The sequence below is a fragment of the Miniopterus schreibersii genome, assembly GCF_964146895.1.
Source record: "Miniopterus schreibersii genome assembly, chromosome: 7".
Lineage (NCBI taxonomy): Eukaryota > Metazoa > Chordata > Mammalia > Chiroptera > Miniopteridae > Miniopterus > Miniopterus schreibersii.
Genome location: NC_138108.1, coordinates 22,806,687 through 22,825,342, shown reverse-complemented (window position 1 = coordinate 22,825,342; position 18,656 = coordinate 22,806,687). Strand labels below are relative to the sequence as shown.

Below are 18,656 nucleotides of genomic sequence, written 5' to 3'. Positions count from 1 at the left end.
CAATGTTTGTATTGAGGACTTCTACTTTTCTGGCTCTTAATGCCAGTTCAAAAATTAAAAACTAAAACAGCAGCAGCCACAACAACAAAATACCCAACTACTACTCATGTGCTCTAGGCGGTCCTGAATGTTTCTGTGGCTGTTAAAAATGAAACATTACTCCAAGCTGTGCTTGGCTGGATGTTTAAAAGATTGCTTTCACTCATCCTGATTGGAGCCTCATTTTAGCCTATCCTCTAGCAGCCCCTTGGGTAATCTTCCACCATACATCTGCTATATATCCAACTCTGTAAGACTGTGTGGACAGTAATCTACATTCTGGATGGCTTTCATGAATAATTTTGCCATTTCCTTAACAATTCAATTCGTGACTTGAGAGAGAATTCTTATGGTGGTAAACTAAAAGCATTCATAAAGCATGGAGTGGAATGGCCCTGGCCTTCAATGAATCATGATGCTAGGATAAAATATATGTGCGTAAGTATCAGGAGTCAGGGAGTATCTATGAAAGTAGCTCAAAGTAACCGAGGTAGGCACATGCCTCTAATGCGCTCACAGGTAATAACACAAGGCATTCAGCAGGAGCGCTATATGAGCCCCACTAAATAAAGCCTTCAATGTCTGCATTTTATATAATGTATCTGTAGAAGTACTGGGTTAATCATATTAAGACTGGTCTGCATGAGAAAACTGAAAAGTGTAACGCAAAGTACAACAAAACCATTTAAAATATATATTAGCAATCTTAAATAGCTTGTGTTCCGGAACATAGATTTTTAGATATACAGGAGATCCCATAGTCTTAAAACCATCTCTCTCATTTTAAAAAATGAGAAAAAAATCCAGTAAAGGTTATGGCCTGCCCAAGAGCAAGACAGGAGTGAGCAATAAGATAACAAGCCCCGTTTCCCACCCTAAGTCTTTGCTTGTAAAAAAAGATATCCCATAGTCATTCTTCCCAGCTCTGTACTGGATTTGACACTGCTCACAAGCAAAGGCTCTTCACTCTTCAGAGGAGACTGGGCTACTGGCTTGTTTCACAGGCTTTTTACATCTTTTCAAATTACTCAGCCTTTCCATACCTCAGTTGCATCATCTGCAAAGCTAGGATAGTAGTGTCAACCTCACAGGGTTGTAAAAATACTAAATAATCTATGTAAAGTGTTTACAAAGTTATGATGATTAAATAAGGCAATATAAGGCAGCCATGGGAAGTACTCAAATACTTATTTTTAGTATTTAGTTACCTTCTTTCACTTTTAAAATGGAGAAATTGAGGCTTTTGTAAGACAAATGATAGCTGAAGGTCACAGAGCTAGTTAGTGGCAAGGCAGGGGTGAGGTCCAGTTTAACCCTGCATTAATATTTTCTGTTACTTGGTAGAATGTTTTGCATTTTCAAGAATAGTTGGAAATAATAGAATAAGGAGCTTGCTGGCTGTTCTATTAGATTTGCTCCCAAAGTTCTTCTATGGAAGCAACTTTTTCAACCTTTTCATCTCATGGCACATGAACTAAATACTAAAATTCTGTGGCACACCAAAAAATACATTACATTTTTTGCCGATCTGACAAAAAAATAGGTATAATTTTGATTCAATCACACTGGACGGCTATTGTTGTGTTGATGTCATTTTTTTTACTTGACAGCCTAAGGGAAAAGAGGTCAGTGCCCCTGACTAAATAGTCAGGTATTATGTGTTTTAAAAGTTCTTGTGGCACACCGGTGTGCCATAGCACACTGGTTGAAAATCGCTGTCCTATGATTAGAAGAATCCAAAGGATATTAGAATAAAAGTTTTATAGAAATCATATTATGGTTACCTAAGTATCCCAATCTCCCAAGATATCTTATTACTACTGAATGTTATTCCCAATGGTCACTTTTTCTTCTAGAATAAACAACAACTTGGGTGTACTTTCAATTTTTCCTGATGTTTAAAGTATTAGTTTCTGAAACTGACAATCCTATGTTACAAAATAGCTTCCTGCACCTCAATACGTTCTTAGAACTGTTATCATTGTATAGAACAGATGTATAAATACATGTATATATGTAAAAATACAAAAACATATATGGCTAAAGCATTAATTTCTAATCATTTTTATTTCATCACATTCAGCTATTCAAGATAAGCCAAATTTCCCTTCTGGATACTTTGTTCTAAAAATATACTTCTTTACAAATTGGCAGTTACAAAATTATCATGGGAATGTAAAGTTCAGCATAGGGAATATAGTCAATAACACTGTAATAACTGTATGTATGGTACCAGGCAGGTACTTGAATTATCAGGGGAATCACTTTTTTTTATATATGATTGTCTAACTACTATGCTATACACTTGAAACTAATATAATACTGAATGTCGACTGTAATTGAAACATAACATTTTAAAAGTAATAAAATAAAAATATACTTCTCAATCACACTTTATTTGCTATCTTTCCCCATAAGTCCTTAATTGGAGAATTCTCTCTACAACCGAAAAGTGCTTGCATGTTACAAAGAAACGTGTTTGCGTGCTCATCTTCCGTCAAATGTTCTAGTTACCTTCTTTTTATAATACTGCAGGCACCTCTGGATGGATATTCAGTCACGACACAATTATGACTGTTCCAACTGTTACATATTAAAATATTTCTGTACTAATTTGTAAAAAGTTGCTGCCTAAAAATGTTCATTCATTGCCCTGGCTACTTTGATTCTCTTAGGACTCTCTAATTTCCTGCAGCCCCAATACGGCACAGCAAGAAACCTCCAAAACGCTGATCCAACAGTATCGTCTGATTTGGCTGTTCCATACTCATGCTGTACTAGTTAAGTATTTCGATTATCACCTTTGGGTTTACTGACATGTTGAATATGTTTTCATAATAATATCACTGAACAACTCTTTGAATTAGAAAAACCTCTTCACTAACAGATCTACAGGATAGCTAAAATGTTTGTAAACACAGATAAACATAATAACTGGTTTACTAATATTATAAGACATAAAAAATAAACATTATCTAGGATTTTAAGGCCACTTGCATTTTGCTCTGCTTGATTTCCCACTAATATTGTAATTCTACAGCTTTTTCATGCCAGTTATCATAAAATAATGTGATTTACATTTCAAAAGAAAGTATTGATAATCATTGTTTTATATGAGTTCATGTTTTCAATTTCACTGAATATTTGAAAATTATAAGAATATATATACAAATAATAACTTACCTGAAAAATTAGGGAACTTTACATATTCATTTGGTGAAGTAAGGGAATAATGTGAACTCTGAAATAAAAACAGGCCAGAAAAAGTTAATAGAAACAATAATTAAATATCAATATAAATTTTAAACTTAGTATTATTGATGGTTATAAATAATAATAAAATGAGATCCAATGTTATCATTTGGCTTTATCTTAAAGAAAAGAATTCATTTATAATTTAACCAGTGCAACTGGAGGTGATAAGATAATTTTCATGGCTGAAACATTGTATTAGTAGGTTGTTGAGGTAGGAAATGGGAAGGATTAAAAAAACACAAACCACATGATATTACTTTGTATATCACTGACCCCTTCTTGTTCTGTCTAAGCCTCAGGGGGAAAAAACTAATGAATTAAAAGAAAAAATAAAGTAAGATTAATATCAAAGAAAGCATACATCAAAAGAGAAGGGAGAAGTGGCATTATACAAAATGGTAGAGTAGGGTGCTCAAGGAATTGGTCCCTCTAACTGAAAGAAATAGAAATTGTCAAAGACTGACAGATCAATAATTTTAAACCCCAGAATCTAGTATAAAACTTACAGAAACCAGAGGGCTGGTTAATTTTAAAAGGATAGGTAAATTTTGGTATTTTAAGAAATCCACTGGGCGTTACCTGGCTACTGACATAATGGAACACAGACTTCAGTGACTGAACAGATTGACAAGGAATATAGTCTTTGAAAAAATAGTTAGGGTAAGTCACAAAAGAAATAGATGACTGCAGCCCTCAAAAATCAACAAAAATATTTCATAATATGGAGAAGAATAATCTAAGTTCTAGAGTTACATTATAATATTTAAAATGCCCAATTTCCATAAAAATATAATGCATACAAAAAACAGAAAATATGACCCATTCACAGAAAATAAGAAAAAGATAGAAATACCCTGAGGAAGTCCAGGCATTGGACTTACCAGACAAAAATTTTAAAACAATTTTTAAAATTTATTTTAAAACAATTTTTAAATTTTATTTCTTAAATATGCTCAAAGAACTAAAAAGAATCAAAGACAAAGAACTAAACAACAACAACAAAACTATGTATAAACAAATTTTAAATAAAGAGATAGAAATTATTAAAAGGAACCAAGTAGAAATTCTGAATCAGGAAATATCGTAACTGGAATGAAAAAATTACTCAAGGAGTTTAAGAGCACATAGAAGCAGATAGAAGGCGGAATCAGTGAATAAAAGATAAGAGATCAAAATTATCCAGTTTGAGCAGCAGAAACAAAAGATTCAAGAAAGATGAACAGTGTCTCCAGGACCCTGGGGACAACCATGAGGAATACCAACATATACATTATGGGAGTCACAGGAGAAGAGAGTGAAAGGGTGGGAAAGAATATTTGAAGAAATAATGGCCATAACCTTCCCAAATTTAATGACAGGCATGAATCTACACATCCAAAAAGCTTGATAAACTCCAAGGAGGATAAACTCAAAGAGATGTACACAAAGACATACTGTAATCAAAATGCCAAAAACCAGAGAATTTGAAAGCAGCGAGAAGTGACTCATTATGTACAAAAGCTCTTCAATAAGGTTAACAGCTATTTTTCATCAGAAACCAGGTAAGTCAGCAGACAGTGGAGCCACTGATCTTCAGGAGGCAGAGGGAGGAATATGATTTCTGTAAAGGGGTAACTGCCACATTGTAAAGCTGAGATATGTTGGAGCCAGGCTGTGTTCTTGAATATTCTGTTTCCATTTGAAAAGCTTATTGGGCCCTTTCCACCTTGTTAGTTGCTGAGCCCAACTTGACCCATCCCAAAATTGGAACAAAAAGCCTAAGAGTCACAAGGCCTCTACAGGTAAGGTGTTCACTGAGTTCAGTAGCTCTTGGTACTAGGTACTCAAGGTAATAACTGCTTTCCAAAAGGGGGACACTTGATAGCTGTGTTTGAGGAGAACAAGTTCAAAACCCCAGAAGAGTTTTTAGGCAGGGGCTCAAATCAGCACAGGAATCTATAGCTCAAGAGAATTATTAGGATTGTTGGACCCCAAAGATAGTGTATCACAGCTTGCTGAACAGCTTCTAACTCAGCTTGTTGGCTTGGGCTCCACTAAAAAGATACTGATTTGTAGATCAGCCAATACTGTCTCCCAGACTCAGAGTCCAACAAGGTGCTGGGCATCCTTATGGAGTTGGTGGAAGAGGGTTGGGCAAAGAGACAAAAGTTTTTTACTGCCTGAATGACTGAATATTATGATTCTGCTCAGATAATCCGAATGAACTTTATCTGGTAAGTAGGCCCATGCATTTTGTCATGGTTTACTAGCCACTTCTGCTGGTGGAGCTGTAATACCACATTCAAGGCTGTTGAGACTAAGGCTTTTGACTTGCTGACCAGTAGGAAGTGATCTACGTAGTGAAAGCTGTGGACGTCAGAGGGACATCATGCTAAATGCTGACCCACTCACTGGTGACAAATGGCAGGTACAAGTAGGTACACCTAGAGGAATACTAAAAACATAAGGAAACTGATCTTGATCCTCAGGTATCAGTGGTATAGCACAGGTGGTGTTGGCAATGTCCAAGAGAGCATACCAAGTGCCATTAGTCTATATAACAGATTCACTTATAGTCACAATATTTGGAACAGCTGGGATATGGAAGCAACAACTGGATTCTGTTGGTGATAATCCACTGTAAGTATCCAACTCCTTTAGCAAATTTCACTGGGTTGTTGTACTGACATAATGCATCTCTTACTTTCCCTGTAGCCTTTAAATCCTTAGTGAAGGCTGTGATTGCCCTTTGTTCTCCTAGGATTACAGTGTTTGTGTTTGGCCACCTGGGAGAGCACAGGGGGACAAGTTGGGTAGTGACTTAAGTTTCCCACCAGTATTTCTCTACATGTGGCTCTTCCAATTCCTCTGGCACTTATGGAAGGAAGATGAACAAGTATGTAACACAATCATTTCTACTACACATTCAGATATAGAAACAACAGTTCATTCAATTCACACACAGAGCCCCATCCAGAAGGTTACATTAGTTCCCTTCCCCATTGTGAACCTAGTCAAACCCCATAAACTGAATCTAAGTGATTGTGCTTTCCACAGGTCCACATAAGATAGAGATTTGGACACCCATATCCAACAGAGCCATGAGAGATTGGGTCCCTACCCTCTCTGAAATTCTCCAGCAAACTTGAATGGCTGTATAGAGCCTTCTATCTCCTTTAGGGACAAGGAGACCTAAGCTCCATCTCCAAACATATTTCTCTTTAAGCAGCTGAGATTAAGATAAGGGGGAATGGAGGTGCCATGGGGTGCAGGAGGAGAAAGCAACTCCATGCCACTTAACAGGGCTTCACATTTACTTTCAGTTTTGAGTGGTATAGCAGCAATTCATTACTCAATCCAACAAAATTTATTGTTGTTGGTCTTCCCAACACTCTGTACCAGGCAGCAAGGTCTTCATAGCTGACACCATCTACTTCATCTTTGGGAATGCCTTGACTCAGCAGCCATAAACACACTGCTTTCTGACTAGGGCCATGAAGTTTGTGTGTTCTCGAATGGCTTGAAATTGGTTTGCACAGTAGTGAGCTATTTTGTGAAGCCTACTTCAATCCAGGGCATCTGCTGTCCCTTACCATGATGACATCTCATAAATTCTTACCTGTTTTCGACATGGAGGCTAGAGGAGTTACCCAGGGAAAGCTAACTGTGATAATTTATCTGTATTTCTTTGGTTCAGTTTCTCATTTCCTAGAGTATCACCTTCATCAGCATTATGTACCCAATTCAGGGCAATAAGAGCAGGCATACAAGTCAATGCCTGTGTGTGGTTTCCCACAAGAGTTCATCTGTTCAGGGAAATCTTCTCAGAAGGGCCAAAACTACTTTATAGCAGCCAAAACCCACTATAAAAAAAACTCTTGAGATATTCTATTGTTATTTTAAAACGGTTGTAAGATTGTTACTATATACTGCAGGAGTAGTTGGCCACAAGTTGGCCCAGCTGTTGCCACCCTTCCTTTATAGGTATTACACAGTCTGTACTCTCCTCTCCCAAGCAAACCTGCCTAAATTCTAATGATTCACTTGGTTTCTGTCCATAGGAGTCATGAATTCCTATTCTGTCATCTTCAGTGTTGGTATGCATTTCTGTAATTATTGTCAGAGAGCAGAATCTTCTCACCCAGGGCAGATCTTAGTACTAATTGTTAAATAGGAATAGACTGAGGTAGATCATCAGATTGGCAAGGAAGTCTCTCCACCTGGAGGATAATCAGCAACAACCAGAGCACTGTTCAGGCAGGTGGTTTTGAACCTACTTCCCCACACTTGGCTTGCAACAACCTCTCCAATTCCCCCTCATTAACAGGCAACGGAGTGGAGGACTGTTTACTGGCTGACTGATCATACAATTTGGTGAGCATGTTGACTACCAATTCCCATGGGCTTCCACTAAATCCAAATGATCAGACCAGAGTCCTTGTCCTGCATCTTTCAGAAAGCCATGCCTGAAATTATCCCATCTTGTCACCAAAGTTGTCAAAAACTTATCCTACTTGTAAGCTAACAAGTTAGCCTGCCACAATTTTGTGCATGCTGGTAGAAGACATGAGTCTCCTGAGTCAGAGAGAAAGGACAGATTATTACTTAGAGCAATCGCAGTAACTGTATCAGTTCCTCAAGTCCTAGTTCCCACAAGGTGATAGGAAGAGGGCGGATAACAACTGCACATGCAGTGGAAAGGAATCCTGCGCCTCTCACAAGACATGCAGAGAAGTGAGTCAGAGAGCTGTCTCCACAATATGGAAAGATTTATGTAATGATGTTCACCACATATTAACTATTAACACCAATAATTTCTAGGTGGTGGAAATATAAGCTTTCTTTCTTGTATTTTTGGGGGTGCTGCTTGACGTTTCATAATAAGCTTGCATCATTTTCAATTACGTACTTTAAAAAAATCATTATGAACATTAAGGTCAAGATGATAATTTGAGTTTTTACAAAGCTTCTGTGAAATGAGCAGAGATATATATAAAAATAGAGAAAAATCTGTATGCACACTAGGAAACTGAGAAGATTACTAGTTAGAGTTAGGGCAGGAATTAGAATTCCTTTAAAGAGACTTTAAAATAAATAAAAGGTGTGTGTGCAGATAAGAAACCAATAAGGGATGTTGAGGGCAACAGTGAGAAGATGTTACCACTCCAGCCAGAGCCCAGTGTTAGCTGAAGTCATGGAGGTGGGGGCACCCAGCAGTAGCTGTACATGTGAAGGAAAATCCTTTGCCGGAATCAGAGCACCAAAGCAGGAAGACACTAGGGCAGAAAACCTCAACCTTTCTTTCCCCTCTTACCCTCCTGCCAGTGCCTGCCATTTGCTGCACACAATTAAAAATCAACTAGAAAGAGAGTCTGGTGAGGCAGTTCACTGGGATCACCATCTTGGGGCAAAAAAACAAGACAAAGAAAGGTGGAGGAAAGAAAGGGGTGGGGACGGGATGGAAAATAATAAACGTAAGTACTGCCCGCGGTCTAAAAATGGTTAGTAAAGATGAAAACAGATTGAAGGGCTAACCAGTCAACCTGTAACTTACAATATTCAAGTAAAAGCCTGACTTGGAAGAAAGTAAACAGAATCTGCTACCCCTCAATGGAGACACACATTTCTTCAAGCTCACTGCACCAGCAATCAGTCTAGGGTGCCCACCTAAGTAAAGGAATGCTGGCCTAATAATATGGAAATACTCTGAAAATTCAGTGATGTTCACTGGTATTTACTGCTTCAAGTGGTATTTTTCCTATTCCTCACAGGTAAAGGAAAGCTTAATGCAGCAATGTTAAAATTATTGGAAATATAAAATGCTTCCTTTCCTTTTGTCTGGTACCAAAAGCTTTAAATGAACAATCTCTGATAAAGTCCATCTCAAATACCAATGAACAAAAAACCTTCCAAAGAAAAGTATGAGCAAAGATAAAAATGACTAGAAAATTTTAAATGATCTATTTCAAAGGAAGGTCTATTTTGATCAATTGGAAAAGTCCCCCTTCCTCCAAATATCATGAAAACTATTTTTATCTTTATTTTATAGTCTCAGTTTAAAAACATCATTATATCTATGAAAAGAAAACATACAGATTAGAAAAACTTCCAGGTGAAAAAATGTTGAATTAAAAAAGACAGTTCAATTCACATGCGTGACTTGGGTTAATTCAAAGTACAGAGTTAGCAAAGACAAAAAGTTTGGGAGATCATGGCATATCTCCCATCTGTCCATCAGTCATTATTCAAGGGTTACAATTTTATAAATGGAATTCATAGTTTAGTGAAGGGCTTGAACTCTCATCTTTCTACAGACAAGACGTGAACTGCAAAGCAACTTGATTACAAATATAAGTTCATTCTTACGAGGGTGGGAAGGATTACTCAGAAGGTAAAGCCAAGCCCCAAGGGCAGAGCCAGGAGCTTCAGAGTTACTATGGCCCAATGACTGCTTACTATATGCTTCCCTTTCCCTTTCCTCCACCTTCAAAATATTTCAGTTTTCCTGATCCTGACTCACTCTTGTATGCAGGGGACAGATAACTGGTATCTTCAATTCACAGGTCTTAAAATTGAGAGAAGCCATACTCAAGAAGTCTCATTCACCTGGGCCTGTTTTAGATGTTGAAATTCTGTACCTCAGGCCCAGGCCTGATGCAGTAAGAGCATGAGACTAAGGATCTTGGGAGTGGACTAAGTATATTTTATATGTGGGAGGGACATGAATTACTTGGGGCTAGAGATAGTTAATCTGTGGTGGTTAATCTACAAATATGACCCCCAATGAACAATACCTCCTTATGGAGTCCCCTCTCCTACTGAATCAGGGCTGAGCCTGGGACTTGCTTTAACTAACGGAATCCAGCAGAAGTGACCCAGTGCTAGTCTTGAAGCCCCATTAGAAGTTCAGACGCCTTGCTAGAAAGACCACATAGAGGCACAACAGGAACAGGCCAGATAGAGAGGGAGAGGATAACCCCTAAGGTTAAGATTACACGGAGAGCCCTGGCCAGTGCGGCCCAGTTGGTTGAGCACTGTTCCATGCACCGAAAGGTTGCCGGTTCGATTCCCTGTCATGGCACATACACAGGTTGCAGGTTTGATCCCTGGTCGGGGTGCATGCGGGAGGCAACCGATCGATGCTTCTCTCTCACACTGATGGTTTTCTCTCTCTCTCTCTCTCTCACCCCCCCCAATCTCTCTCTCTCAAGTCAATAAAAACATTTAAAAAAATTACACAGAGAAAGAGAGAGAAAGATATCAAACCAGATATCCATACATCCCAAGTGAGCTCAAACTTGGAGTTATTCTCATGCAGGTGTAAGACATGTAAAGGAGCCATCATTAGTGTTCCGGCACAATCCAGTAACCAGGTAACTACAGAATGAGCCAACATCAAATGGAGCAAAGCAACTTGCCAGATAAGGGCAGTCAGCCCACAGAATCTTGAGAGATAATAAAATGGTTATTTTAAGCTGCTAAATTAGGAGTGATCTGTTATGCAGCAATAAATAACTCACTTGTCAAATTAAAAATAAAGATTTTGGAAGTCAGACTTAATAAAGAAATGAAAAGGCAAACTACATAGGAATGAATATGTGCCATGAATATACACATGGTTAATATCCTTATAAGAAAAAGACCTCATGATAATACTTAAACATAACCACCAAATATTCAACAGAAAAAAAATGGACAAAAAACATGATCTGTCATTATTTAAAAGACCATTAATACTCAAATGCCACTGGTGAGAATGCAAAGTGATACAATCTTTCTGGAGAGCAATCTGTCGACATGCCATTTCTATGAATAGACAAGGAGACAATCACAGATCCAAATAAGTAGTTAAATAAAAGGATATTAATTTCAAACTAATGTCCAATAATATAGAATACGTTTAAAATAATTAATATCTATATTTGATGATATTCTGCATCTTTCAAAATTTTAAGAAAATTCAGGTAGCATGCTTATAATATCTAGTTTCAAAAAGTATAATATAAAAAAGTACAAGTATAAAATTATATATAGTTTGAGTCAAGCTTTTAAAAATAAATAAAAGGTATATGTATATATGCATAGCAAAGACTAAAAGGAAACAAAATTGTTAAATGTTCCAGTAGAATTATAACTACTTTTATTTTCGTTTTTATACTTCCATTTTCTAAATATTCTATACTAACCATATTACTTCCAAATTCAGTAAAAACCAGAATGTTATTCTTTTTAAGTTATATTGGTTGAGCTATTGATCTAGGTATTTAAGAATAATTCCCCAACTAGAGATATTTAATAAAATTATATCTTTTTGAGTTTGGTAGGGGGTTTAAAAATAACTTAGTATGACCTGTCATTCAACAGATGAGGAAATAGGCTTAGAGATTTAGGTGCCCATGCTTGTTGAAGTATTTAGATGCAGAGCCTTACTTAGAATTTAGATTGTTTACCCACTGACCAGTACATATTTTTACACTGTTTTATGAGCTACCTATAATAGTAATTCAAATAAGATGTAAAGATCTAAATAGAATAACTGTCCTTTTGAGAAAGACTTTACCCGAGTGTATATTTCAATTTACGTTCAGATAATTCTTACTTTATACTATAAAGTTATTAATAACAGGGAGAACATATGCTATTTCTTATTATATGACAGTTTGATTAAAAGTTTCCATTGAAATAACTTCCCAGACTTTTAAATTTCCTTTGAATTTACACTTTGTTATTGTTGTTACACTTTTAGCTGAATTTTACACCAACCCATGAGACTAGCTTACGTTATTGGTATCTCTGATCACTTTGCTTTGCCTTTAAGGGTTTTTTCCTCCTTACTTGAGTATAAATAGGGTAGGAATGTTTACTATACTTAGATACACTTCCACTTGGAGACATTTGAATGCATTTTCAATTTATTTGTATTTAATTTGTTATTTTAAATGAATCAATTTTGTTTTTCTTAGTCTTATACTTCTAAAATGAGGGAGATACCTTTAGTTCAAGGTCTTCCTTTGGATTTTGGCTTTGAAAGCTACCTTTTGATTTTGGATCTGGGGAACTAAGCTTGTGTTCTTCCTTCCAGCTGAGGTTAGACTGTTACTTTGCCACTTAATTCCTGTTGGAGATGAGTCTAAGTTCCTCCTCTGTATTCTACTTGGATTTATTATTAGGGATATTTTTCAATGTTACCTCTGATGTAATTGAGTCTCCTTTTAAAATGCTTGGATGTTTTTCAGGTAATTTCACTTCCAGTAGAAAGGGTGTATTACTCTGTCTTCGGTCTGTCGTGGATTCTGGTTGGTGTTCCTCTAAAGGTGTTATTTTATTCTCTCTGGTTATCTTCTTCTTCTTAGGAACATTGATCAGTGGAATATCACTGTGTTTAGTTGAGTCAACACTTTTAGGAGCAATAGCACTTGAACTATCTCCATCTGGCTGGTTCAAAGTCGGTCCAGTCAGGCTTTTCTCATCATCATTATTCATCAACTAGAAAATATATCAATAAAACAAGCTACCAATTAATCATTACTGACTAGAAAATATTTAAAACTAACAGAACTGGACTTAAAATCATTTGTACCCTTATCCTTTATCATAACAAGTTACCATCAATATTTGTAAATTATTACAGCCCTTATTAAAAGAGGAACAATTCTCTACTTGCCTGAGACCATGGACTATTATCCAGAATGGTCCTCATACTTTATAAATCAGGGGTTCTCACATGTTCAGATGTTATAAATCAGCAACATCTCAAAAAAGAAGATTGAGGGAGTCTAACATTTTACTGTTATACCATCACCAATATATCATAAAATAGAGGGAATTTTAGTAGCAAACAGCACGTCAAAAAATCACAGCTCTACCACAAAGGAAATTTTAATAGCAAAATAGTACAAAGAATGGTATTTTATAATAAAGAACAGACTGTTAAGCTAAATAAATTTAGCTGTATGAAAAATTCTCTCTCTTGTCTTTTCTCTCTCTCCCTGGACTAGGGAAAACAGTACATACTAACTCTTCAGCTGATATTTGGGAGCCAATGACCCAAGGATGGAAATCATTAAATCCCATTTGTCAAGTAATATAGAAGAATCTTTTATTTTTTATTAGTTTACATAGGGATTCACTACTTTATGGAATGTACCTTCTGTAAAATTAGATCAAAAGCAAATAATATCATATGAACTATATTTTTACTTATTTCTATTATAAAATACAGATTATTATCCCATAGGGAAAAAGTAAAGAATGTGGTTAGGTGTTTAAGAATAATTTAAGAATGTGATCTAGGTGTTTAAGAATAATTCCCCAACTAGAGATATTTAATAAAATTATATCTTTTTTAGTTTGGTAGGGGATTTAAAAATAACTTAGTATGATCTGTCATTCAACAGATGAGCAAATAGGCTTAGACCACTGTGCAGAACTTTATGCTTTCTCTTTTACCTGTGTTCTCCTTCTCTTCATCAACACCTTTTGTCCCCTATCTTCATATATATTTTTAAACGTTACTATTTTATGTTGAAACTTCTCTTTTAAGAGTATAATTTTACTTAAATAAATCATGTAACTGTAATGATATTGCCATAACAAAAATAACCAGGATAACCTGAATAACTTTAGTGTTTTTTTCCATCTATAAATAATTCTCCATTTATAAATACTTCATCCCTTTAAAAAATAGTGACTATTAGAAGTTGTCTTCCAAGTTCCCTTACCTCAGATGGAATAGTTTCAGCTTCGTCACTTATAAGAGAGGTATCTGTTAACAGAATATTTTATTATATATAAAATAAACATATTGTTTATATGTGTGTACACTAATAAATTATTATACTTTTTCTCACCAAGAACAAAGAACAATTTAAATCAAAGAAACTACTTAAATAAACACTATTTAGTGAAAACAGAAGGATGAATCTCTTGGAAGGTAGGGAGAATGTAAAGTGTGAAGATAAAATGAAAATATATATAAACTGATGAGATTTCAGATCCATCGATTAAGACATAAAAACCAGTATACAGTATATTTTGCTAAAAGTCAAGAGCAAATAAAAATAAAATAAACCCCAGATGGTCAGTGATAAGGTTGGGATTGGAAAAACAGATTAGAATAAACCCATGAGAGAAAAGACCATTCAAGGGAGGCAGATTAAAGCACTTGTAAAATTCTTCTAGAAATACAAAGAATACATCTTTAGCAAATAGAAAAGGAAAACCTGAAAGGGAAAGAGAAGTAATAAAGAGTTGAGATACAAAGGAATGTGTAAGTCTAGTAAAAAAAAATTATATGGTCATTATTAGCTGCATGACTGTGGTCAGCTCATTTTTCTGAACCGTGTGGCATTCTCATATGTAAAATAAGCTAATGATATCTTATAGGTATGATACAAGTATATGTAAGATGGGAGCAGCAATATGGTTAAATGCTTGCACTCCTGGGTCAAACAGACTTGGCTCAAATTCAATCCTTATCATTTAATGGCTGTGTGACCACTGATTCGTTTGATCCTGTTGATCCTGTTTTCTCATCTGTAAAAATGTGGATAAATAATAATAGTGCTCTCAATTGACTGTTGTGAGGATTGATTTCTAGAACCCAAGTAAAGTGCCTGGAACACTATGATCAATAAATGTTAGCTATGACTATAGGAAACCATAAGATTACCAAAAGGAAAGAAGTCACTAGATGACCCAATGGGACTTGAAGTAAACTCTTTGGATAAGTGAAAAAATTAATAAATTTAAAAAGGAAAAGATGGCGACCACCAGTGAGTGAAAGAGGTTAACTTCCAGGCTTCAAAAGTGGTATGTGATTCCCCTACACGTAAACCGTGAATGTACAGCTCTGCCAGGCTGGTAGTTCCTCTGGGGTTAGCAAAGGAATATAAAGAAGCCTGATGTAGCCAGGGAAGTAGAGGGAGAGAAGTAGAAAAGTCACCTGTGGCAAAAGCCTTATAACAATAAATCATTAGTCCACACCTTCAGAATTTAAGATGTTAAAGCTACAGTATTATACACCCACTTTAACTTACTTTCTAAATGAATCTTTTTACAGAGATTTTTTTTAAAAGACTGCATGTAGAGTTTGTCCATTAATTAAATCTCTTACTGATAATTGTGGCACGTTTGCAAATTTAATGTTAATTTAATTTCCTTTTCCCCCTTTTTCCTCCCCCCTTTCTCTTACACACACACACACACACACACACACACACACACACACACACCCCTCTACATAAAAGAGACCAATAGCCCTATAGTTGACAATGTTTAAAATACCTTTTCATAGATCATAGTTAAAATTTAACTTTTTTCTTGTCCTTAAAGGAGGAAAGGAACATTAAAATAACTGAATTAAGTCTAAGTCTTTTCTTTAGAGTGTTATAAAATAAATACTATGTACCAAAACTAGAATGAAATACACATTTTTTCCCTTTTGAAATATGATATCCACTTAAAGCAAGTTACTAATTTTGCATTTGTGATAGAATCACCCTGGTTTTAATTATCTGAATAATAAACAAAAAAGTAAACTAGTTTTTTCTTAACCTGATGTTACAGCGTCTTCAGGATTTTCAAACTGGCTTTCAGCTGCCTCATAGATATTATTTCCCTAGAAGCAAAAAAGAAAGAAAAGATGGAAGGAAGGAAGGGAGGGAGGGAGGGAGGGAGGGAGGGAGGGAGGGAGGGAGGGAGGGAGGGAGGGAGGGAATAAATAAATGTTGGACAAATGTTTAAAGAGCTAAAACATTTTTCTTTGCCTTCATAACTTTTAATACATTTTTTAAAAATTTACAGAAGTCAAGAAGAATATGGGTTTGTGAGGAAAGCAAACAAAAAATAGCACTATTTTAAAGAGAGGGAAATACTGGCTAAAAGTTGAAGTTCCAGGGAGAGGACACCCAAGAATTGATAAGGGTATTTAATGACAAATGTACGAGAGAAAAAGATGTCAAGGTAAATGACATACTGTAACTTTGGGGATACCCCCAGGAAACAAATGACCTTTATATTAAAATACATTATGGCCTGTGAGTTGAAAAGTGATGTTGATGTTTACATAATTCCAAGAAGAATTATAAGGTAGAGTGATCACTGGCTCTTATAAAATACTGATCTTTCAGTAAGAACCCAAAGTCCATAGTCCCTTTCCTGAATAACCCCCCAAAACCTCCCTAAAATACCAATTCAGTTTGGTAATGCTAATCAATTTATTCTGTAGCAGCAGAACTCTGCCCAGTGATAGCAGAGGTACTAAATTATAAATACGGTATATCAATATGTTGTAACTACCATTCCTTTTCATTTGTTTATCTATCTACTGAAACCCCTATGAATCCTTTATTGCCAGGTAAAAATGCAGAGGTTAGGTTGCATTTCTAAATATTAAACCTTACTTATATATCTGATAAGGGTCTAAAGGTGTAAAGAACTTTTACAACTCATCAATAAAAATACAAATAACCCAATTAGAAAATCAGCAAAAGATATGAATAAACATTTATCCAAAGAAGACATACAAATGACCAGTAAGCACATGAAAAGATGCTCACATCATTGGTCATTAGAGAAATTCACATCAAAACCACAATGAGATACCACTTCAAACCCGCTACGATGGCTACATTTTTAAAAAAAGGAAAATAAGTATTGGAGAAGATGTGGAACCCTCATACATTGCTGGTTGAACGTAAAATTGTGCAACTGCTTGGAAAAGAGTTTGGTAATTCCTGAAAAAGATAAGCAGGGAATTACTATGTGATCCAGTAATTCCACTCCCAGGTATATACTCCCCTCCCAAATTAAAAACATACGGTCACATAAAAACCTGCACACAAATGTCCATAGCAGCAATTCATAATACTGTGGCTACAAAGTGAAAACAACCCAGTGCCTGTCAGCTGATGAATGGATAAATAAAACGTTGTATATCTGTACAATGGAATATTATTTGGCAATATAAGAAATAAAGTATTGATATATGCTACAACAAGGATGAACCTTGACAACACTATGCTAAGTCAAAGAAGCAAGTCATAAAGGACCATATATTGTATGTTTTCATTTATATGAAATGTCTAGAAAAAGCACATCTATAGAGACAGAAAGTAGGGCTAGGGAACATGGGGATTTGAAGGGTATAGACTAAGAGGTGTGGGGTTTCTTTGGGGGTAATAAGAATGTTCTAAAATTGATTGTAACAATGGAAGCACAAAACTAAGGGCCACTGAATTGTACACTTTAAATGGGTGAATTATATGCTATACAAATTATATCTCAACAAAGCTGTTAAAATACTAAACCTTATAAATTATCAATCAATATTTACTGAATGTCACATTATCAAAATAGCAGGGTACGTGAACCATGAATAACATTTTCTATATCAAGAACATAAACAATACCTGATCATCACTTTTAATTATCATACTCTTTTAAAATAAAAAGTATTAAAAGCTGTATATGGGAGAATGTAATTACCTTATGTTCACTATATTTCAATTTGGGACCAAGAACTTTTTCTAAATATGTAGCTTTTTCTTCCCACGTAGGCAGATCTCTATATTCTTTTTTCATTTTTTCCAGCCTATAGAAAGAAAACACAGAGTGTTATAGATTTAAAAAACAAGAAGAATATATATAGTAGATAAACAGAAGAATGCATACAGTATGATACATTTTTAAAAATGTTTAAAGAGGCAAACCAACAATATATTGTTTAAGGAAACATTGAACCTAAACTATACATTACATCAGGTTAACTTAATATTTACAGAACATTCCATCCAATAGTAGTAGAATACATATTCTTCTCAAGCACATTTGGAACATTCTCCAAGATAGATCATGCTAGCCACACACAAAAAAACTTCATAAATTTAAGAAGATTGAAATCATCTGAAGCATCTTTTCTGACCACAATGGTATAAAACTAGAAATCAATTCTAAGAGAAAACTGGAAATTCACAAATATGTGAATATATGCATCAGACTTAGGAAAAAGAGGTTCCTTAGTCATTCGGCTCAATGTTTATGAATTAACTTTTGGGTCTGAGTAAAAATTATAAACACATACACACAATTATTTTTTAAATGTTCAGGAGCTGTTTCTGGTAATGACAGAATAGGTTATTTCAAATAAACCATCTCACTGCACAACTGAAAAAGCTAGACAAAAGGGCGCATCTGTGATACTTTCAACAATAAAGATAAATTTTTCAAAAATCTGTACAAAATATTTTTAAATATTGTTAAAGCAGCAGCCAGTTATAAAGGTAGAAAGGATGTGCAGATCCAAGATTCCAGAAAGAAAAGTCCAGACACTTTAAGCCTATTGTTTTGTGCCATTTTTCCTTCAAGTGGCCAAAAGTTTAGAA

General features: G+C 35.4%; 1 protein-coding gene across 4 annotated transcripts in view; it reads right to left on the bottom strand.

The window, feature by feature from the left end:
* Nucleotides 1-18,656, bottom strand: part of C2CD6 (C2 calcium dependent domain containing 6) — a 60,771-nt gene that overhangs the window by 20,528 nt on the left and 21,587 nt on the right. For 3 of the 4 annotated variants that reach the window (XM_081142257.1, XM_081142256.1, XM_081142255.1), the window contains 5 exons: nt 17,761-17,866; nt 15,829-15,892; nt 13,995-14,038; nt 12,463-12,759; nt 3,223-3,280 (listed from right to left, as the gene is read on the bottom strand). In XM_081142257.1, the coding sequence (XP_080998383.1) occupies nt 3,223-3,280; nt 12,463-12,759; nt 13,995-14,038; nt 15,829-15,892; nt 17,761-17,866 (569 nt within the window). Of the gene's footprint in view, nt 1-3,222; nt 3,281-12,462; nt 12,760-13,994; nt 14,039-15,828; nt 15,893-17,760; nt 17,867-18,656 lie in introns of those variants that run through there. The other variant, XM_081142258.1, reaches the window with a different exon arrangement.